At 41.7% G+C, this 23455-nt stretch overlaps 1 protein-coding gene across 1 annotated transcript; it reads right to left on the bottom strand.

Annotated features, from left to right (window-relative positions):
* Positions 1-1390: 1390 nt before the first annotated feature.
* On the bottom strand, positions 1391-22275 carry LOC106606532 (synaptic vesicular amine transporter). Its single transcript, XM_014202805.2, has 16 exons — positions 22115-22275; positions 21699-21871; positions 18834-19194; positions 17461-17519; positions 17235-17318; positions 14298-14390; positions 14108-14197; positions 13953-13996; positions 12702-12762; positions 12034-12129; positions 11364-11442; positions 10785-10836; positions 8037-8100; positions 7818-7937; positions 7489-7622; positions 1391-1631 (listed from the first exon to the last, which is right to left on the bottom strand). Exons 2-16 carry the CDS (start codon positions 21829-21831, stop codon positions 1530-1532), a joined length of 1572 nt encoding a protein of 523 aa, XP_014058280.1. The 5' UTR covers positions 21832-21871; positions 22115-22275; the 3' UTR covers positions 1391-1529.
* Between the last annotated feature and the right edge of the window lie 1180 nt (positions 22276-23455).

Genomic DNA, 23455 nt, shown 5'->3' with positions numbered 1-23455 from the left:
TACTCCTTGCCGACCTACAGTACAGAATTTGGTGATCAACAGTCGTGGCCAAAAGTTTTGAGAATGACATAAATATTAATTTCCACAAAGTTTGCTGCTTCAGTGTCTTTAGATATTTTTGTCAGATGTTACTATGGAATACTGAAGTATAATTACAAGCATTTCATTGGTGTCAAAGGCTTTTATTGACAATTACATGAAGTTGATGCAAAGAGTCAATATTGCCTTTTGCCTTATGGCAAGGTGCTCCATCATGCTGGAAAAGGCATTGTTCGTCACCAAACTGTTCCTGGATGGTTGGGAGGAGTTGCTCTCGGAGGATGTGTTGGTACCATTCTTTATTCATGGCTGTGTTCTTAGGCAAAATTGTGAGTGAGCCCACTCCCTTGGCTGAGAAGCAACCCCACACATGAATGGTCTCAGGATGCTTTACTGTTGGCATGACACAGGACTGATGGTAGCGCTCACCTAGTCTTCTCCGGACAAGGTTTTTTTCCAGATGCCCCAATCCCTGTACCTTTTGCAGAATATCAGTCTGTCCCTGATGTTTTTCCTGGAGAGAATTGGCTTCTTTGCTGCCCTTCTTGACACCAGGCCATCCTCCAAAAGTCTTCGCCTCACTGTGCGTGCAGATGCACTCACACCTGCCTGCTGCCATTCCTGAGCAAGCTCTGTACTGGTGGTGCCCCGATCCCGCAGCTGAATCAACTTAGGAGACGGTCCTGGAGCTTGCTGGACTTTCTTGGGCGCCCTGAAGCCTTCACAACAATTGAACTGCTCTTCTTGAATATCCTTGTCTGTTAAGCCGTTTGTATGCAAAGCAATGATGACGGCACGTGTTTCCTTGCAGGTAACCATGGCTGACAGAGGAAGAACAATGATTCCAAGCACCACTCTCCTTTTGAAGCTTCCAGTCTGTTATTCAAACTCAATCAGCATGACAGAATGATCTCCAGCCTTGTCCTCGTCAACACTCACACCTGTGTTAACGAGAGAATCACTGACATGTCAGCTGGTCCTTTTGTGGCAGGGCTGAAATGCAGTGGAAATGTTTTTTTTGGGGATTCAGTTAATTTGCATGGCAAAGAGGGACTTTGCAATTAATTGCAATTCATCTGATCACTCTTGATAACATTCTGGAGTATATGCAAATTGCCATCATACAAACTGAGGCAGCAGACTGTGAAAATTAATATTTGTGTCATTCTCAAAACTTTTGGCCACGAATGTATAATACCACCCTCATCTGAACTATTCAGTAAATATGACTCACAGCAGTCTGCTATTACGGCCCATGAAAACCCTGTTTTGACACGGCCCCACTTCCATTGGATAAGGCTGTTGGCTCAAAATAAACACAGGGCAATGACAACAACTTTGGTTTGCTCTAGTCGTACAATAACACAGAACAGTGAAGACTGACATTCACAACGAAACAGCTTTGCTGTTAAAAAAGAATAATCATTGTATCTCTGTTTTTGTACAACAAAATAGATCCTCTGGAAGGTAACACACATGTCTGGTGTCCATTAATACTCATCGTACTCTGTCTCCATCTCTTCATACTCTGTGTTCCCCTGTGTTGAGTATGATCGGGTCTTCATCGAGCAGTTAGAGTCCATCAAGATAGCCTGAGAAGATTACAATTGTATAGAGTCAGAATACAACCAACATTTACCAGAAATACTAAAAGAACAAAAATTGGCCACCAGTAATTTGTTATCAAGGATCAAAGTTTCAGAGACAAAAGATGGCTCTTGATTGAACACAAAGAGCTTGTACTGTGGTTACATTGTATACAGTCATGTAGCTTTGATTGAAGAGAACTACCAAGGCAAATTCATCAGCCTGTCTCGAGGCATACAGTGCATTCAGAAAGTATTCATTTTGTTACATTACAGCCTTATTCTAAGATGAATTAAATTGCTTTTTTTTTCTCCTCATCAATCTACAACCAATACCCATGATGACAAACCAAAAACAGGTTTTTAGAAATATCACATTTACATAAGTATTCAGACCCTTTAAATCAGTACTTTGTTGAAGCACCTTTGGCAGCGATTACAGCCTCGAGTCTTCTTGGGTATGACGCTACAAGCTTGGCACACCTGTATTTGGGGAGTTTCTCCCATTCTTCTCTGAAGATCCTCTCAAGCTCTGTCAGGTTAGATGGGGAGTGTCGCTGCACAGCTATTTTCAGGTCTCTAAAGATCTAGATCGGATTCAAGTCTGGGTTCTGGCTGGGCCACTCAAGGACATAGAGACTTGTCCCAAAGCCACTCCTGCATTGTCTTGGCTGTGTGCTTAGGGTCGTTGTCCTGTTGGAACATGAACCTTCACCCCAGTCTGAGGTCCTGATGACTCCGGAGCAAGTTTTCAACAAGGATCTCTCTATACTTTGCTCCATTCATCTTTCCCTCGATCCTGACTAGTCTCCCAGTCCCATGCTTAACCGTAGGGATGGTGCCAGGTTTCCTCCAGACGTGACGCTTGGCATTCAGGCCAAAGAGTTCAATCTTGGTTTCATCAGACCAGAGAATGTTTCCCATTGTCTGCGAGTCCTTTAGGTGCCTTTTGGCAAACTCCAGCGGGCTGTAATGTGCCTTTTACTGAGGAGTGGCTTCCGCCACTCTAGCATAAGGCCTGATTGGTGGAGTGCTGCAGAGTTGGTTGTCCTTCTGGAAGGTTCTCCAATCTCCACAGAGGAACTCTGGAGCTCTGTCATAGTGACCATTGGGTTCTTGGTCATCTCCCTGACCAAGGCCCTTCTCCCTCGATTGCTCAGATTGGCCGGGCGGCCAGCTCTAGGAAGAGTCTTGGGGGTTCCAATCTTCATCCATTTAAGAATGATGAGGCCACTATGTTCTTGGGGACCTTCAATGCTCCAATAAAATGTTTTGGCACCCTTTCCCAGATCTGTGCCTCGACACAATCCTGTCTCGCAGCTCTACGGACAATTCCTTCAACCTCATCAATTAGTTTTTGCTCCGACGTGGACTGTCAACCGTGGGACCTTATATAGACAGGTGTGTGTCTTTCCAAATCATGTCCTATCAATTGAATTTACCACAAGTGGGCTCTAATCAAGTTGTAGAAACATCTCAAGGATGATCAATGAAAACAGGATGCACCTGAGCTCAATTTCAAGTCTCATAGCAAAGGGTTCGAATACTTATGTAAATAAGGTATCTGTTTTTTTATGTTTAATAAATTAGCAAAAATGTCCAGTTTTCGCTTTGCCATTATGGGGTATTGTATTGATAAATACAATAATAAATAATAATTCATATATAGATTGATTGTGTATATATATATATATATATTTCATTTAATCCATTTTAGAATAAGGCTGTAACGTCACGAAATGTGAAAAGTGAAGGGGTCTGAATACACTAATTCTTTGATCCTTTGACCCAATATTTAGTTGCAGACATACGCATGGGCAATTTATAAAAGCATTTCTAACTATGTACAGGTACTGTACAGTGACTTGCAAAAGTATTCACCCCCTTTTCCCTATTTTGTTGCCTTACAACCTGGAATTAAAATATATATTTTTTTGGGGGGGGGGTGTATCATTTTATTTACACAACATGACTACCAGTTTGAAGATGCAAATTTGGTTTTTATTGTGAAACAAACAAGAAATAAGACAAACTGAGAACTTGAGTGTGCATAACTATTCACCCCCCCCAAAGTCAATACTTTGTAGAGCCACCTTTTGCAGCAATTACAGCTGCAAGTCTCTTGGGGGATGTCTCTACAAGCTTGGCACATCTAGCCACTGGGATTGTTGCCCATTCTTCAAGGCAAAACTGCTCCAGCTCCTTCAAGTTAGATGGCTTCCGCTGGTGTATAGCAATCTTTAAGTCATACCACAGATTCTCAATTGGATTGAGGTCTGGGCTTTGACTAGGCCATTCCAAGACATGTAAATGTTTCCCCTTAAACCACTCAAGTGTTGCTTTAGCAGTATGCTTATGGTCATTGTCCTGCTGGAAGGTGAACCTCTGTCCCAGTCTCTAAAACAGGTTTCCCTCAAGAATGTCCCTGTATTTATCGCCATCCATCATTCCTGCAATTCTGACCAGTTTCCCAGTCCCTGCCGATGGAAAAACATGGTTTCTCGGGTGATGGGTTTGCGCCAGACATAGCGTTTTCTTTGATGGCCAAAAAGCTCAATTTTAGTCTCATCTGACCAGAGTACCTTCTTCCATATGTTTGAGGAGTCTCCCAGATGCCTTTTGGCAAAAGTGTTTGCTTATTTGTTCTTTAAGCAATGGATTCTTTTCTGGCCACTCTTCCCTAAAGCCCAGCTCTGTGGAGTGTACGGCTTAAAGTGGTCCTATGGACAGATACTCCAATCTCCGCTGTAGAGCTTTGCAGCTCCTTCAAGGTTATCTTTGGCCTCTTTGTTGACTCTCTGATTAATGCCCTCTTTGCCTGCTCCGCGAGTTTTAGTGGGCGGCCCTCTCTTGGCAGGTTTGTTGTGTTGCCATATTCTTTCCATTTTTAATAATGGATTTAATCGTATTCCGTGGGATGTTCAAAGTTTGATCTTTTTTTATAACCCAATCCTGATCTGTACTTCTCCACAACTTTGTCCCTGACCTGTTTGGAGAGCTCCTTGGTCTTCATGGTGCCGCTTGCGTGGTGGTCCTGCTTGCTTTGTGGTGTTGCAGACTGTAGGATCTTTCAGAACAGGTGTAAATATACTGAGATCGTTTGACAGATCATGTGACACTTAGCACACAGGTGGACTTTGTTTAACTAATTATATGTATTCTGAAGTGTGTCTTCTGGCTGCACCAGATCTTATTTAGGGGCTTCATAGCAAAAGGGGTGAATACATATGCACGCACCCCTTTTATGTATTTCATTTTTTAGAAGTTATTTTTTTCATTTCACTTCACCAATTTGGACTATTTTGTGTATGTCCATTACATGAAATCCAAATAAAAATTGATTTAAATTACAGGTTGTAATGCAACAAAATAGGAAAAACGCCAAGGGGGATGAATACTTTTGCACGGCACTGTAACTGTCAAAATAAAGGAAACACCAAGATAAAGTGTCTTAATAGGGCCACCACGAGCCATCAAAAACAGCTTCAATGCGCCTTGGGATTGTCTGGAACACGATTGTAGGGATGCAACACCATTCTTCTATGACAAATTCCATAATTTGGTGTTTTGTTGATGCTATCTCAGGCGCTGCTCCAGAATCTCCCATAAGGGTTCAATTGGGTTGAGATCTGGTGACTGATACACACACACACACACACACCTTTTAAACCCCCATGCTCCTTTGAGACCCCTCTTTCAATGTCACTGAGATCTCTTTATTCTAGCCATGGTAGCTACAATAATGGGCAACTCGGCATTTTTATACATGACACTAAGCATCGTGGGATATTAATTGCTTAATTAATTTAAGAACCACACCTCTGTGGAAGCACCTGCTTTCAATATTTTGTATCCTCCTTTATTTTGGCAGTTACCTTTAGACTTACCACCATTCACCACCACCATCTAACACCAAAATGTCCAAAAGGGGAAACTTGATATAGTTCAAACACTTTAATCAAGCTGAATACCCTGCTATCTGTTCATGCATGTGGTGTATCTGTTACAGCAAACTGTAAACATTCACACAATCCATCCACCAATCCCGCCACCACAAGAGGCTGGAATGGAGTGAATGGTGTCGAATCATAGCTGTGTTCGAATACTCATACTAACTGCACTAACCGTAATATGTGACGTGAATTGAGTATATAGTATGCTTATTGGTCATAGTATGGATATAGTTAGTATGCCAAAAGTTCCCGGATGTCGTACTAAATTCGGAAAAATACGAAGTATACACGCAGAGGACACCATTTCCGTACTTTTAGTGCCCATAATGCAATTCTTCAGAAAATGGGTGTGGCTTCACAACGTTTTCAGATTTGAAGAAAATGGCGGAGAAAATGCAGCCAAAGTCCAACTAACTAATGACAAATGTTAAAAAAAATGTTGAGCAATGTAATAAAGTAATTACTTTTCAAATAAGTAACAATTTGCTAGCTACGCTATCCTTATGAACCGCATAGCATTACAGCAGTATGTACCGGTACGTTAGCTAGTTACCTAACGTTAGTTGGATACTAATACATCAAACTTTCCAGGCAGTATATTAACTATCTGCTATCTAACTAACTAACTAACCAACGTTTATTGACTTGATTATTCACATCATTCTTAGCTAAGCGGTATAGTCGTTGTGCGTTTCAATAGACATTGTTAATTCTGGCTATCTATTCTAGCGCACAGTTGAATATGGCCGGAGTCAGTAAATGTCGGCAAAAAAAAGCGTAATAAATTGTTGCAAGCAGCACAGTTACAGTCACCAACGCTCTAGATAACATGTAAACAGCCTAACCAGCTCTGCTATGGACGAGTAAAATGGTCAGAGAGAGGTGTTCTCTCATTTGTATCTAGAAGTAGCTAGCCAACGTTAGCCAGTTAGCATGGATGCTTGACTGCCGTTGAACGCTCGGGTCAACCCTTACTCCTTGGCCAGTGTCCAGTGTGCTCTCTGAACGCTCCGAATTTACAATCTGACAACGCTCTGGATTTACAAACGCCCAGAGCGCATTCTGGCACTGCAGATTGAATTTACGAACTCACCCGAAATTATAAAATGTTTAGCTAGTCATTTGTTATGCTAACAGGCTGGCAAGAGGTTGCATAGCAACAGCATCTACTTCCGGTAGACAGGCGAAGCTCTAGTATGCTCAACTGAAACGATACCATTAGTTTACAGTATACTAGAATGAACTAATAGTATGTAGTATATACTCATTAAGTATGCAGTACGTTAGTATGGGTATTTGAACACAGCTCATGTGTTTGATACCATTCCATTTATTCCATTCGCCTATGAGCCTGCCCTCCCCAATTAAGGTGCCACCAGGCACCATGTGCACAATCTATCCACCTATCCCTCCCCCATGTACACAAATAAGCCATCCTCTTCTACCTACCCATACACAGCTTACTCATAGTCTAAATCAATTTAGTCTAGGGAACCAAAAGCAGGTGGAAGGTGGGGTGGGATGGGGGTGGCCAAAAGCAGTAGAATGCATTGCACCGCGATGAGACCTGAACTGGTCAACTTAAACAGACAGCCAATTCAAAGTGTGTCTCATGATCAAAGTGTGTCTCGAGTTCCTCTCTCTCCGTTTCACCTGGTAGTACTGCCTATAAAAGATGGTAATAGTTTGAGCCAGTGGGGACGGCAATGGATAGTTCTCTCTGCATCAGATGCAGCTTTACAAGTAACCAGTATTCAAACGCATACCTCCGTGTAAGTGTGTGTAGTATGTTTGTATGTGTGTGTGTACGTGCGTGCGTGTATGCACGCTTGTGTGTGTGTGTGTATATATAGGTGTGTGCGTGCGTGCACACTTCTGTGCGTGTGTGTACGAGGTGTTCAGTGTCTCACCATTTTCTCTTCCCTCCCAGGAGGACTCCTGAGGAAGTAGCAAAGGGGAGCGAAGAGGATGTCCACGATGCCGATGATGGTCATGAGCCAGGGGAACCCAATGCTCTTCGCTATGGCGCCTCCGGCGGATGGACCTTCATCAGCAAAAGGAAGGTTAGTGAGCTTATAGAGGAGTAGAATATAGATTATTTCCCCCAAGTTGACATATTGTGATGCTACTCTTACCGTGCCACATCTCAAAAGAAAACATACATAAGAACGTGTGACAGAAATGTATTAAAACTATACTATGGGACTGGGTTATTTTCAAGCATCTGATGGTAATTTACCTAAAGCAAAGCCCATACAGAAAGCCACATCAGCAATGGCGTACACAGTGCCATAGACTGACACATGTCTCAGGTCCACCAAATATCCCATGATTGGCATCATAGAGGAATCCACCATGCCTGACAAGACAATGAGAAGTTCACTAATATTTGTTACAAACCAGATGCTAATTTCATCATTTGTTGTTTCTCTATACAATGCAATACAAATTGACTTACCAATTGCAAAACCAACACCAAAATTCGGAAGTATCAGTCCATAGATGTCCTTAGCGAAAGGGACCTATGACACGACATAGTCAAGGTAAAGAGTGGAAGAGGATTTGTATTGATCAAATGTTTACCGTGTAATCCAGAATACTATCTTTATGTGGTCTAAGGACTTGAGGAGCTTTGTTCTTGCACACACACACACACACACACACACACACACACACACAAACACAACCATTGCATAAAGAACTACAATGAAAATGTAATTATCTGTGTCCAGAGAATTCGCTGTTTTCTGACTGGCTTTCGAGTTGACTTCTGATTGAACTCCCCTTCCCTTTGTAGACTCAAAATGTGATTTGGAGACTAATGAGATACAGTAGGACATTAAGACAGTAGGCCTGTTCCAATACTTAGAAAATGAATCCTTACTTCCTCCCTTCTTGTATGTAACCCCTGATCTGACATGACTGGGTTGGTAAAACCCTAGCTTTCACCTACACTACATGACCAAGAGTATGTGGACACTTGCTCGTCCAACATCTCATTCCAAAATCATGGGCATTAATGTAGAGTTCGTCCTCCCTTTGCTGCTATAACAGCCTCCACTCTTCTGGGAAAGCTTTCCACTAGATGTCATGCTGAAACAGGAAAGGGCCTTCCCCAAACTGTTGGCACAAAGTTGGAAGCACATAATTGTCTAGAATGTCATTGTATGAGTGTAGCGTTAAGATTTCCAATCAGTTGAACTAAGGGGCCTAGCCCGAACCATGAAAAACAGCCCCCAACCATTATTCCTTCTCCACCAAACTTTAGAGTTGGCACTATGCATTGGGGTAGGTAGCGTTCTCCTAGCACTCAGGGCTCCCGAGTGTCGCAGCGGTCTATTATAAAAAAAAGAACAGATTCGTCCGTCAGACTGCCCGGTGGTGAAGCGTCATTCATCACTCCATAGAACTCGTTTCCACTGCTCCAGAGTCCAATGGCGGCGAGCTTTATATGACTCCAGCAGACGCTTGGCATTGCGCATGGTGATCTTAGGCTTGTGTGTGGCTGCTCGGCCATGGAAACCCATTTCATGAAGCTCCCGACGAACAATGATTGTGCCGGCACAAGAACTGTTTGAAACTCGGTAGTGAGTGTTGCAACCGAGGACAGATGATTTTTACGTGCTACACACTTCAGCACTCTGCGGTCCCATTCTGTGAGCTTGTGTGACTTCGCAGCCGAGCCGTTGTTGCTCCTAGACATTTCCACTTCACAATAACATTTACAGTTGACCGGGGCAGCTCTAGCTGGGCAGAAATTTGACGAACTGACTTGTTGGAAAGGTGGCATCCTATGACAGTGCCACGTTAAAAGTCACTGAGCTCTTCAGTAAGGCCATTATACTGCCAATGTTGCATGGCCGTGTGATATTATTTTTCTACACCTGTCAGTAACCAGTGTTGCTGAAATAGCCGTATCCACTGATTTGAAGGGGTGTCCACATACCCCTGTATTTATAGTGCCTTGGAAAGTATTCAGAACCCTTGACTTTTTCCACATTTTGTTACATTACTGCCTTATTCTAAAATTGATGAAATTGTTTATTTCCATCATCAATCTACACACAATATCCCATAATTACAAAGCAAAAACAGGTTTTTAGAAATTTGAAATAAAATCTGAAATATCACATTCACATAAGTATTCAGACCCTTTGTTCAAGCACCTTTGGAAGCAATTACAGCATCAAGTCTTCTTGGGTATGACGCCACAAGCTTGACACACCTGTATTTGGGGAGTTTCTTCCATTCTTTGCTGTCAGGTTGGATGGGGAGCATTGCTACACAGCTATTTTCAGGTCTCTCCTGAGATGTTGGATCGGGTTCAAGTCTGGGCTCTGGCTGGGCCACTCAAGGACATTCAGAGACTTGTCCCGAAGCCACTCCTGCGTTGTCTTGGCTTTGTGCTTAGGGTCGTTGTCCTGTTGGAAGGTGAACCTTCACCCCAGTCTGAGGTCCTGATTACTCTTTGAGCAGGTTTTCATCAAGGCCCTTCTCCCCTGATTGTTCAGTATGGCCGGGTGGCCAACTCTAGGAAGAGTCTCGGTGGTTCCAAACTTCCATTTAAGAATGATGGAGGCCACTGTGTTTTTGGGGACCTTCAATGCTGCAGAAATCTTTTGGTACCCTTCCCCAGATCTGTGCCTCGACACATCCTGTCTCGGAGCTCTACGGACAATTCCTTCAACCTCATCACTTAGTTTTTGCTCCGACGTGGACTGTCAACCGTGGGACCTTATATAGACAGGTGTGTGCCTTCAAATCATGTCCAGTCAATTGAATTTACCACAGGTGGACTCCAATCAAATTGTAGAAACATCTCAAGAATGATCAATGGAAACAGGATGCACCTGAGCTCAATATTGAGTCTCATAGTAAAGGGTCTGAATACTTATGTAAATAAGGTACATTTCAAAAAACCATTTTTGCTTTGTCATTATGGGTTATTGTGTGCAGATTGATGAGGAATTTTTATTTAATCAATTTTAGAATAAGGCTATGTAACATAACAAAATGTGGCAAAAGTGAAGGGGTCTGAATACTTTCCGAAGGCACTGTATAATGTATACCCAATAGTGTTACCCAATATCCTTAGATGGACCCCCTGATTCTGATGATGCCACCAGGACAAACAGGTACATTAATGTTAGCATTGTGTTGAGCTGGATGCTAAAAGCTACCTGATAAAGATGTGTCTAGTACTCACACAGAGGATGCTAACCCCCACGAGGACCATCCCGATGAGAGAGCACAGCCATCTGGGAAAAGAGGAAAGAGCAGTTCAGGGTCTGCCAATGACAACAGTCAATGTCCCTCTCCCCTCCCTTCACTGTTGTTTTGTACCGCAAGCCCACGAAATCTGATTTATTACAATAATAAACTTAAAATAAATGAACAGAGGAAGCAAATGGATCACAATCGGTTTTCTTTGAGACAGGATTAGGACATTTTGAGAAACAAATTTTAGATTTTTTTTCAAACTTTCTAAAACAATACTTCCATGACTACAGGCAATATTTGAGCCCTGAAACACATGTATTTTCATAAAGTGTGAGGTAAAAATCTATTGATTTAAAATGTGACTGTGCACACACAACTGTGGTAAACAAACAAACGTTAGCCAAGCGGTTATAAACACACTGTCACACTGTAGACTTCAATAAACAGCAAATACCCAACCTGCCTGAGAAATCTAATTTAGAGTTGCTCAATAGCACAGGAAACAGATACCAACGCAGGAAAAGATAAGGAGACGGAAAAAAACGGGAGTCATTTCCCTCCCTACCTCCCCATCTTGTGCGCGAGGACGCCAAAGATGTTAGTTCCAATAAGGTAGGAGATGCTGGCTGGCACAAAGGCAACGCCTGGCAGAGAGAAAGAGAGACAGAGATCAGTTGAGAGAGAGCAGGTTAGAGAGAGAGAGAGAGATAGCAGGGTAGAGAGCGAGAGATAGCAGGGTAGAGAGCGAGAGATAGCAGGGTAGAGAGGGGCCCAGATAAGCAAGCACATTATCCGTCTCTATCATAAGGCTCCAGCATATCTCCTAGACACAGTAATGAGCACTCCCACTCCCACTCGCCCGCAAATGATATCCTACCCTAATATCCTGTCCCCTGCCCCCCCCCCCATGTCCCGCCATCCTCTCTCTCATCCCCCATTTATCTGTGCGAGTCCTCATAGTCAATGCCACTAATAAAAATAAGTAATAATGGCGGGAAAAGAAAAAGAGTGATTCAGTTTCACTAAAAACGGGAGGTTCAATGAGGTGGAGAACGACTACAGATCAGTTTCAATGAGCATCTAGATACTGTATGAAGTTTTTGTGAATCCACAGTTATCCACAGTTACATTATTCTAAGTACATTCAGCAAGCAGAGTGGTTTCATGTGCAGCATTGTCAATAAGGGAAACAGGGTTGTCAAGAGGGACAAAAAGGAAAAGAAATGTCAAAATACCTAGTTGCCATTTTCTTGGACACATGGTCTCCATCATCCAAATAGGCAACGCTGGTTCTAACATGGCGATGGCCATGTTTGCAAAACAAATGGATCCTGGAAAAGAGAATGTGATTGAGGATAAGTGGACCTTGGGCCTGTTATCCTCCATCTTTACACATTTTGTATGTCCCTGTCAGCAGCAGCAGCCCCCCCCCCAGACATAATACCCAGTATTAGGCCGCCCTGGCCAAAGGGCCTGGTAATTGAAGTGGTGGGGAGTCTCACTGACACATAGATGCCGTTTCCCCAACACTTCAGCATCACACATACTCCAACACACACGAGCAAGTGTGCACGCACGCACACACATACACAGTCTATTCTGATGCGGAGATGACCCCTTCTAACATGCAGTGCTCGCTCCCTCTCAACACTCTTTCTGGCAATAATACTGTTCTTAACCAAGAAATCAATTGGTAGGCACAATGTTTGTCTTTTCCTAGTTCAGGGCACAAATTCAACCACTGGAATACAATTTGATCGAACATCTCAGTCAGTTCTTCTTCCACATCTTTGCTCCCACCTAGTTGCTTTTCGCTTAGTGTGACTGAAATGGGAAATGCCACAGCGGGTACTTCAGAATGAAGTAATAATATGACTAACAATAATAAATGATGAATTCTTACCTGCAGCAATCAGTATGTATGGATCTTTAATAAGGCTCCATAGTGAGGACCCTTTCTGGCTCTGTAGAGAGAAAAGGGGCAGGAAATGTAGAGCTAAACAGACAGCTATCAGTTTCATGTCAAAACTGATTAATACAAAAAGGCAGCCGCGAATAATTATGTGGTACCTAGTTACTACAGTGCTGTCTGTGATTCCACAATGATGTACGGTTACTATCTGTGCTTTCAGTGTGCAAAGTATTTGTTATTTCCTCTCTATTCTGAGGGTCCCTGCTCTTACAGTAATGAATAGGAAATGTCCACACACAGCCATTGAATTCACTAATGACTGGCACATGTGTGACAATAACCTCTTGTTAGTTACTCTGACACCATCTCTAAGCTTAATGATCATGTATTCACATCACTGTTAGAAATCTCAGAAACAGAGATATTTTATTTTAACTAGGCAAGTCACTTAAGAACAAATTCTTATTTTCAATGACGGTCTAGGAGCAGTGGGTTAACTGCCTTGTTCAGGGGGCGGAACCACTGATTTTTATCTTGTCAGCTTGGGGATTTGATCTTGCAACCTTTCGGTTACTAGTCCAACGCTCTAACCACTAGGCTATCTGTCGCCCCACAGTGATGTACTAATAGTGAGGATTATGTCATGTCCCCTTCCTTTTTTAATATTCTTCATCCACAACTAAACAATGTATAAGCGCCATTGGTCTGATAATCACAGCCACCATCTGATTGGGTCTCTGTCCCTACCTCCTTGGTATCCATGGTGACTGATACGCATCAGCCCCATCGATCAAAGTCAGAGGGGCTGTGATAGGAATATCCATCCCAGGCACACGTCTCCTCTAACTGGGATGGTAACCCGTCATACCAGAGACCTACACAGCACACAGCCCAGGCTGCCGCTCTGATATAAAAACCTGGCTGGAAGACGCTTCCAAACAGATCATCACTCATGGCTGTCACTGTGAGCGGCTGAAGTTTATTTCGCTGCTTATCTGTTTGCATAGCAGAAGAGTTCTGACAGAGAAAAGTGTATTTATTCAGTGCACTATTGCCTGTGCACTATTTGTATTCCCTCAACAGTGTAAAGCACTTTAAGCATCTGGAAAGACGCTGTATCAATCCAATCAAATCACTTATAATAATCTATTGTGGTGATTGTGAACACATTCTTACACAATTCCAATGAATTTACATCAATAATCACAAAAAGAGCTGTCAAATCTATAGCCATACACTCACCTCTGGTTCCACCTTTGAGGGCTGGAGGATGAACAGTTGCAGTGCTGTTGGGAGACAGAGGATGAACTTAGTTAGCATCCCTAACAGGTGACTCCTGATTAGAGAAAACAGAATATCTGCATTATGATAGAGAGAAACATGGCCACATTAGTTACCTCCATCCAGCACAGCCAGAACAGCCAGAATGAGGAAAGGCGCCGTTTTCCCCACAAACTCATACATGACACTGCCGAATGGTGGCCCCACTGGGTGGAAGAAAGTAAAGATGGTCAATGATTTTGGCCAACTGTTGCATGTTACAGTAGTCTACAAAGAGCTCAAATACATCATGAATTGTGTACATACCCAGCACACCCATGGCCAGACCACCCAGTGCTATCCCGATGGCATTTCCCCTCTCCTCGTCATCTGTGTACACACTGGCAAGCATCCCCATCCCTAGAAGAAGAACAGAACATGTAAGCTCTTATATACACAGGTACTCTTGACCTGGCCAAATCTATATAGTTGGTTAGAGCAGTCAGGGTAATATACAGTGCCTTGCAAAAGTATTCAGACCCCTTGTATTTCTTCACATTTTCACAGGATTAAAATGGATTTAATTGTCTTTTTTTTTATTTTATTTTTTTAACATACACAGTACCAGTCAAAAGTCTGGACACACCTACTCATTCAAGGGTTTTTCTTTATTTTTACTATTTTCTACATTGTAGAATAATAGTGAAGACATCAAAACTATGAAATAGCACATATGGAATCATGTAGTAACCAAAAAAGTGCTAAACAAATCAAAATATATTTTCTATTTGAGATTCTTCAAAGTAGCCACCCTTTGCCTTGATGACAGCTTGCACACTCTTGGCATTCTCTCAACCAGCTTCATCGGGAATGCTTTTCAACAGTCTTGAAGGAGTTCCCACATATGCTGAGCACTTGTTGGTTGCTTTTCCTTCATTCTGCGGTCCGACTCATCCCAAACCATCTCAGTTGGGTTGAGGTCAGGTGATTGTGGAGGCCAGGTCATCTGATGCAGCACTCCATCACTCTCCTTCTTGGTGAAATAGACCTTACACAGCCTAGAGGTGTGTTGGGTCATTGTCCTGTTGAAAAACAAATGATCGTCGCACTAAGCCCAAACCAGATGGGATGGCATATCGACGGGGCGTATCGATGGGGTGAAGAATCACAAATATAAACTATATTTTGTTTAACAGTTTTTTGGTTACTACATGATTGTGTTATTTCATAGTTTTGATGTCTTCACTAGTATTCTACAATGTAGTAAAATAAAGATAAACCCTTGAATGAGTAGGTGTTCTAAAACTTTTGACCGGTAGTGTCTTTCTTTTACCCTTTTTTCTCTCCAATTTCGTCATATCCAATTGGTAGTTGTCTTGTCCCATCGCTGCAACTCCCGTACGGACTCGGGAGAGGCGAAGGTCAAGAGCCATGCGTCCAGCCAGCTGTGACACAGCCTGGGATCAAACCCGGGTCTGTAGTGATGTCTTTAGCACTGCGATGCAGTGCCTTAGACAGCTGCACTACTCAGGAGGACTAATTGTAATTTTTTTTGTCAACAATCTACACAAAATACTCTAACGTCAATGTGGAAGAAAAAGTATAAAATGTTTAAAAACATTAATAAAAATGTAATAAATAAAATATAGTCGTTGCATAAGTATTCAGCTCCCTGAGTCCATACATGTTAGAAACACCTTTGGCTGCGATTACAGAGGTGAATCTTCTTGGGTAAGTCTCTAAGAGCTTTGCACAGCTGGATTGCGCAACATTGACCTATTATTATTTTCTAAATTCTTCAAGCTCTGTCAAGATGTTGGTGATCATGGCTAGACAGCAATTTTCAAGTCTTGCCATAGTATTTCAAGCAGATTTAACTCCAGTGTAGATTTCTCTCCCAGTGTCTGGTATAAAGCAGACTTGAAGCAGGTTTTGCTCTAGGATTTTGCCTGTGCTTAGCCCTATCCTGTTTTTTTTTTTTTATCTTGAAAAACTCCCCAGTATTTGCTGATGTCAAGCATACCCATACCACAATGCAGCCACCACCACGCTTGAAAATAGGAAGGCAGTTACTCAGTGATGCGTTGTATTGGATTTTCCCCAAACATTAGGATTGCATTTAAGCCAAAAAGTGTATTCCTTTGTCATGTTTTTCTTGCAGTATTACTTTAATGCCTTGTTGTATACAAGATGTATGTTTTGTATATTTGTGTTCTTCTTGTCACGCTGTCATTTAGGTCATTATTGTGCAGTCACTACAATGTTGTTGATCCATCCTCAGTCCTCTCCCATCACAGCCATTGAAACCACTTTTAAGACCACCAATGTCATTAAGGTGACATCCCTGAGCAGTTTCATTCCTGTCCTGCAGCTCAGTTCAGAAGGGCGACTGTATCTTTGAGGTGTCTGGGTGGTTTAATACATAATGCACAGCATAATTATAAATTAGACCATGAGGCAAGAGATATTCAATGTCTGATATTTATTGTTACCTATTTACCAATCACTGCCCTTTTTTTATGAGGCTTTCGAAAAGTTCCCTGGTCTTTGTAGTAGAATCTGTGCTTGAAATTCAATACATGACTGAGGGACTTTACAGATGTATGTATGGGGGACAGAGGAAGGGTTAGCTGTTAAAATCATGTCATGTCCATGTAACTTTTTATGTGATTTCTTAAGCCAAATTTTACTCCTGAACTAATTTAGGCTTGCCTAAACAATGGGGCTGAATACTTATGCAACAACCATATTTTTGTTATTTAAATTTATCTTTAATTCTTCCACTTTGACATTAGAGTATTTTGTGTATATTGTTGACCGAAAAATGACAATTACATCAATTTTAATCCAACTTTGTAACATAACAAAATGTAAATCTGAATAATTTTGCAAGGCACTGTATTTCTTTATAGCATACTACATACATTATTATTAGTTCTTGAAACACTGCTCTTCATTTATCCCAGGGCTGCTTGCACAAAACAAATCCTATGTGACTATTTGAATAGACACTTACCAGCGTTAAATTAGGAGTATTTGTTGTTCCCCTTTCCACAGCACCTTTCAATAACTCAACTAGAGCTGTGTATAATAAATGCCTCATTGTTCAACTCGAGAGACATAAAGATGCATACCAAGGTAGGCCTACTGTAATAAAAAGGGTGAAGGTTCTGGAGAAACTCTATGTGCTTGCTGCAGCTGTCTCAAAGTGAAGCTAATCCTGAAAGCATCTATAAATGTCAGGGGTAATGCCAAGGACCTTACCAGCCACGGAGGAGCAGGAGGAGCCCACACCCTGCAGGGATCTGGCCAGAAACAGCAGAGTGTAGCTCGATGAGAAGGCGAACACTTGACAACAACGACAATAGAAATTCAGACCAAAAAAAAAACCCGAAAGAAAACATCAATCATGAAAAAATATAATTGAAACACGGTGTGAGATCTGGAAACGGGTGTGGATGTGACAGGTGTGGATGTGGGTAATACTTACTAATGGTGGACAGGAACATAATACAGAACCCGGCAAACATGGGGATCTGATATCCTATTCTGTAAGCATATTGAGACATCCTTTCTCAATACTGTAGAATGTAATGCAATACTATATAAAACAGAACACATAACTACAGCTCATCTAACATTAGGCAGTCTAGTAGATGTTGGGCAGAAACACTCTTTGGCCTCGTTCACACTGCGTTTGACACAATGGTTGTGATACAACTGATATTTGGGTGATACACATCTGGGAGTTGGTCTGCACAAAAATGACACGGTGTGGTGTCAATGCTTTTGGAAATATGCATTGTGTGTCCTTAGAGCCTTGTTCCATGTACCTAACATGCATGACTTGCCTTGTGCTGTCCTTTCCCACACGGAAGGTGACTATGGGTAAATAATAGGATTCTATTGTTTGCTTCAATTACAGAATATTGTGGTGCCCGACTGAGATGGTAAATATTAGCCTCGATGCATTCGTCTATAACTGGGCAGTGAGCACTGCTAGAGCTCAAACCTTGACTGACTTTACCCATGTGAGCATTCCATAAGAAAATATTTCACAGTAATATCTCAGACAAATTGGTCTTTCCGAATAAGTGCGCTAACATACAGATATGTCTACAAAAGTATTGATCCATAGTATAATCGACATTGACTCATTTCAGAATACACTAGGTAGTTCAAAACAATAACTACACGTGCTTGTAAAGCACTACAAGCAGGGATCCATACTGAATGCATGCATGCAGAGATGCATAAATCCAACACAAACCACTAAACAGGAATTTAGCTATATGGGAACAGGCTAGATTAGATCTAACTGACATGACATTTGGTCTCAAAATAGCAATATACAAATGGCAGCGTTTGATTTTACTCCCTGTCACTTGAAAAGAGTTTGTTCCTGGTCTTTCTCTCCATGGACCTTTAACTGATTACCCAAACGCCGGGCCAAGCTGAGCCACCATTTAGCTCTGGGCTAGCAGGAAGCCCTGGCAGGCACCCACACTGCATGTGGCTTCACACTGAACTCTGAGGATACACATTGGCCTAACCTGCATGCCATCTCATTTTAGTGTCATTCAAAACTACTTGTCTTAATTATTAGCCAAATCAAGTCATAACTGTATGAAACAACCCCTTTATAACCATAATTAAAACATTTTTGCAACCAGGGAATCATTTTAAATGCTAAAACTCTTCATAAACTAGGGCAACATAAATAGACAGGTTATACAAAACCTGAATTATAGTTGCCAAGCAAGCCAGTTCACAGCTGGCATTTCATTGAAATAATCTAGAAATAAGTATGAAAATAAGATAACAGAAAACACACCAACCAGTGTGATCATGTCATTCACCCACCTGTTGGTGAGAGGCCCAATAAAGGGGTTGGTGATGAGCTGTACGGTGGCCTTGGAGGCAAAAAGTAGTCCCACTTTCACATTCTCATTGAGAAGCTGGTCGTCTGCTTTGGGGCAGTCAGGCTCTGTGGAGTTGTGGGGTGTGAGAGCCGAGGTGGAAGAAGAGACCGCCTGCGTCTGACCCAAGGGTATGGGTGTGGAGTCCATTGGGCCCCCGCTGGTTACCCTGACAGAGTTGTCATAGAGGGACACGATGGTCTGGAAGGTTCCAGAAGGGGTGTGTGGGGAGGCCGTAGTGTGATTCTTGGCCATGTTGGCTGCTGCATCATCAACTGTGTATAGGTAGCTGGGGATGATGGGGACTACCAGGAAGAAAGGAGCAGAAAAACAGATGGTGAAAAGTGTTATATCTACTATAGTATATTCCGATATAACCTCATCATCCAAAGAAGTCTGTGTGGAATTTATTTCATATTTATTCGATTTTTTTTAGCGGGTAGGACATTAGGACACACTCCATTTCTTTCAAAGGTTAAGAAAAGATTGATTTGTTTTAACTCATGGAGCTATAAATGTGCCAGATAACACAAGATGGTTTTAGCTTATTATTTTCATATTATTGTAACGGGTGTCGTAATGATCAAACCAAAACGCAGCGGGAACGTGTATACTCATCTTTTTAATGTGAAGAAGGAAAAACAAACAAATCACGTATACAGAACAAACACCACTAACAGTCCTATCATGTACTCAGACACTAAACAGGAGACAACTACCCACAAATACCATAGAACAAACACCCCTCTTAAATAAGACCTTCAATTAGAAGCAACGAGGAGCAGCTGCTTCCAACTGAAGGTCAACCCCATTAACTAAACATAGACATAGAACTACTAGAACTAACATAGAAATAAACTAACAAGAACATAGCCCAAAAACCCCGGAACACTCTAAACAAAACACCCCTCTTACATAATAACCCAACAAACCCCGAACCACATAAAACAAACACCCCCTGCCACGTCCTGACCAAACTACAATAACAAATAACCCCTTTACTGGTCAGAACATGACAATTATTGTTATTATTATGTTTTTATCATATTAATTGTTATTCATACCTTTGCTGTTTATAGATTTGGCTCCAATCACGTATGAGCATATACAGCTACTCTAGAGTGATTTCTGACTGACATATTCTGACATTCTTCCAATAAGCATCTGTATCCATTGCTCAATGGACATGTCCGGGAGACGTGTCCAGCACTGACGGCACAATCTCACGCAAAATAACAGCATTCATGTGCACGTCAATGTCATCCATAATCTATCTGATACAACTGGGAGATTCATTGGTAATGGCAATGCTGATGCTTTCAAGGAAATCAAGTGAGCTGGGGACCTTGGGACCAAAAATATATAATGGGTGTCGATGGATGAATTCCATGCCCTAATAATCTGTAGCAGGCCCACCATCCCGGTCCACCATAGTTTTCATTTACTAATTACTATTCACTTGGCCACGTGAAAGGCGATATAAATGATGACCAATTATTAACAATTAACCTCCCTGTGAAACTTTACACTAAAGGCTACATTCAGCTTTTGAAAATGCCTAAGGTTGTAAACAACATGAATAATCGACAGAGGAAATGTTTAGGGAAAAACATTGTAGCACATAGGCCACTTACTAATATAGATTATGGGTATATTCACATTTTAATTCACAATCTGTTTGATTTATGACACATTTTATTAATTCATTCTCAACTTAGACTCAGGGGTAGACGTAACATAGTAAAAGTAAATCTGGGACGTTCCAATTATTTATTTAAATTTTATTTCACCTTTATTTAACTAGGCAAGTCAGTTAAGAACAAATTCTTATTTACAATAACGGCCTACCTTGGCCAAACCCGGACGACGCTGGGCCAATTGTGCGCCGCCGTATGGGACTCCCAATCACGTCCGGATGTGATGCAGCCTGGATTAGTATGATATGTTACATTTGGTATGTATGTATTCATTTGTGGATATCCATCATCCATTTCGTATGATATGTTAAGAATCGCAATTCGTACAATATGTAACGAATTTGCAAAATATGTTACGAATTCCAATATGTTGTTGCTAATGTTAGCTAGTTGGCTAACACTAACATGTTAAGTAGTTGCAAAGTAGCTAAAAAGTAGTTGCAATGTTGCTAATTAGTTAAAATGCTAGTTGTCTGTGATGAGATTCAAACACGCAACCTTTGGGTTGCTAGACATTCGCGTTATACACTCACCCACCTTACTTTCGGTTTTGCCTTAAGTAACCTTCTGTTTTATGTATCATACCACACCTAACATATAATACACATTTGTATATCCATGATTTACGTTTACTATGTTTAGTTTAGTCTATGAGACCAGGCTGTCATTCTTACTCATTGTGCGATCTAATATTGGATATCGGATGAAAACCAATGTGTATCTTATTTGAATAAAATTTAACAACTGAAGTAGCTAGTGTCTAATTTCGTATATAATTAAAAAGCTTCATGCAAGGTAAAATTATAACCAAATCATAGGCTTTAGACTAGGCAATGTTTTTTTTGGGGGGGGGTAATAGTCAGGACGGAATAACTTTTGTTCCACACCAAAAATTATAATTGAATTACTGTAAATAAAGAGGAGAATACAACCTTCTTACAAGTGAAACAACAAAACATTGCATGGTTCAAAAGAATATCTGTCAGTTGTCCACATTGTTGATGGGTTAGTTTGGCTAGCAACAGACTCGAACTGTCCTTTAGAAAGGCATTGATACGTTTCAATGGGTGAAACAACAGGTGTGAAAAGAATTTTTCTAAAGTTGCACCTACCGACCACCGTTAATAGCATATTATCCAGCAGCAAGGCGATGAAAACGATGACCAGGGTCAACTTCCTCGATTGTCTTTCCTCTCTCATCCATGACAATAAATTAAATTCTCTCAGAGTGTCTAATCTTCCCATTTTTTGAGTCCACAAAGGAGCGAGCGAAAAAAGATTTGCTCTGGGGAAATAAGAAACGTTATGGACACCAGAGAGTGCCAGTCCTAAAAATGTACTTTAGCACAAGAAGCCTAATGGCAAATTAAGCATTCATACAAGGCAATGTAAAATGACCTGATGTTGATTGGAGAAGACTCAAATAAATCGCATATGTGCCATTAAAATAAAGCAGAAATTGGGACATCTGCTTCAATAAATTGTGACCTGTAATTTGTTAAAAGTGACATAATGGTTGAAATCTTACCTTAGATGCACATTAGCAAAAATCACTTTCTGGCTGCAAACCGTGGTGAAAGAAACGATATGTGCAGGGCGTTTTAGTTGCTTGACTGGTCCTTGACGTCATGCAACTTTTATCATGAACATCCTCACCTAGAGCATAGCAGTGTCTCGAGAAGGGTGCAACTGCAGCCCGCAATTCGGGGGCGTTCCTACATGTGGGCATTTCTGCATCGGCAGGAACCACTCTTTCTACTTCTATTGATCCATTTTAAGCTCTTACTCCAGTACATAGGCAGGGGCGCTCCAGTACAGTAGAATGCAGGAATGCAAGATAATGTTGGATGCCATAAGCTGAGAAACCTCACAAGCAGAAGAGGCGGGGTGACAACGGTAGCTAGCTATAGCTAGTACACACCGATAGTGTCCTTTGCCCCTGTTCTGTTAACGAAGGCGAGGGCAGGAGGGAGTCGTTTCGCTAATGTCATCTGTGTTTATCATGGCTAAAAAGGACAATTTGTTTTCATGAATTTTTATGATATGGCCAATTTTGACTTTGTGGCTGTGGAATACAGTGAAAACCGTTTAGCACTGCCTTCTCCCAATCCTGATTCGTCAAAATAATCAATGATGAAAACCCAAATCCAGGAAATACTGCTGCTCGTAATCACATAATTCTACGTAAGCCTTGACAGATTCTCGCTGTTTCATCTGTCCACGAGAATCTGTCCACTAGAGGTTACGTTGAAGACAAAGTCGAAATAGTGAAAGTCTGTGTTTTGATGATGTTCATGATATGAAATCAACACAATTCCATGTTACATAAAGTTACACTACATGGTCAAAAGTATGTGGACACCCCTTAAAATAAGTGGATTTGGCTATTTCAGCCACACCCGTTGCTGACAGGTGTGTAGCCAAGCAATCTCCATAGACAAACATTGGCAGTAGAATGGCCCGTACTGAAGAGTTCAGTGACTTTCAACGTGGCACAGTGATAGGATCTTTTCATGGCCGTGTAGCCGCACACAAGCGTAGGATCACCATGTGCAATGCCAAGTGTCGGCTGGAGTGGTGTAAAGCTCACCGCCATTGGACTCTGGAGCAGTGGAAACGCGTTCTCTGGAGTGGTGAATCACACTTCACCATCTGTCATTCTGACGGACTAATCTTGGTTTGGTGGATGCCGGAGAACGCTACCTGCCCGAATGCATTGTGCCATCTGTAAAGTTTGATGGAGGACGAATAATGGTCTGGAGCTGTTTTTCAAGGCCCCTTAGTTTCAGTGAAGGGAAATCTTAACACTACATCATACTGGACTATTCTGTGCTTCCAACTTTGTAGCAACAGTTTGGGGAAGGCCCTT

This window comes from Salmo salar, chromosome ssa01 (genome assembly GCF_905237065.1).
Source record: "Salmo salar chromosome ssa01, Ssal_v3.1, whole genome shotgun sequence".
NCBI classification, from domain to species: Eukaryota; Metazoa; Chordata; class Actinopteri; order Salmoniformes; family Salmonidae; genus Salmo; species Salmo salar.
This window is presented reverse-complemented; position numbering and strand designations above follow the sequence as displayed.

Bases quoted from the DNA above. Each gene is read 5' to 3' on its own strand.
- LOC106606532 (XM_014202805.2), bottom strand. From the start codon at position 21,831: ATGGGAAGATTAGACACTCTGAGAGAATTTAATTTATTGTCATGGATG. The intron at 19,195-21,698 runs GTAGGTGCAACT...TCTTCCTGGTAG, and splicing joins TATGCTATTAACGGTGGTCG to TCCCCATCATCCCCAGCTAC. The intron at 8,101-10,784 runs GTGAGTACTAGA...GTCGTGTCATAG, and splicing joins TGGGGGTTAGCATCCTCTGT to GTCCCTTTCGCTAAGGACAT.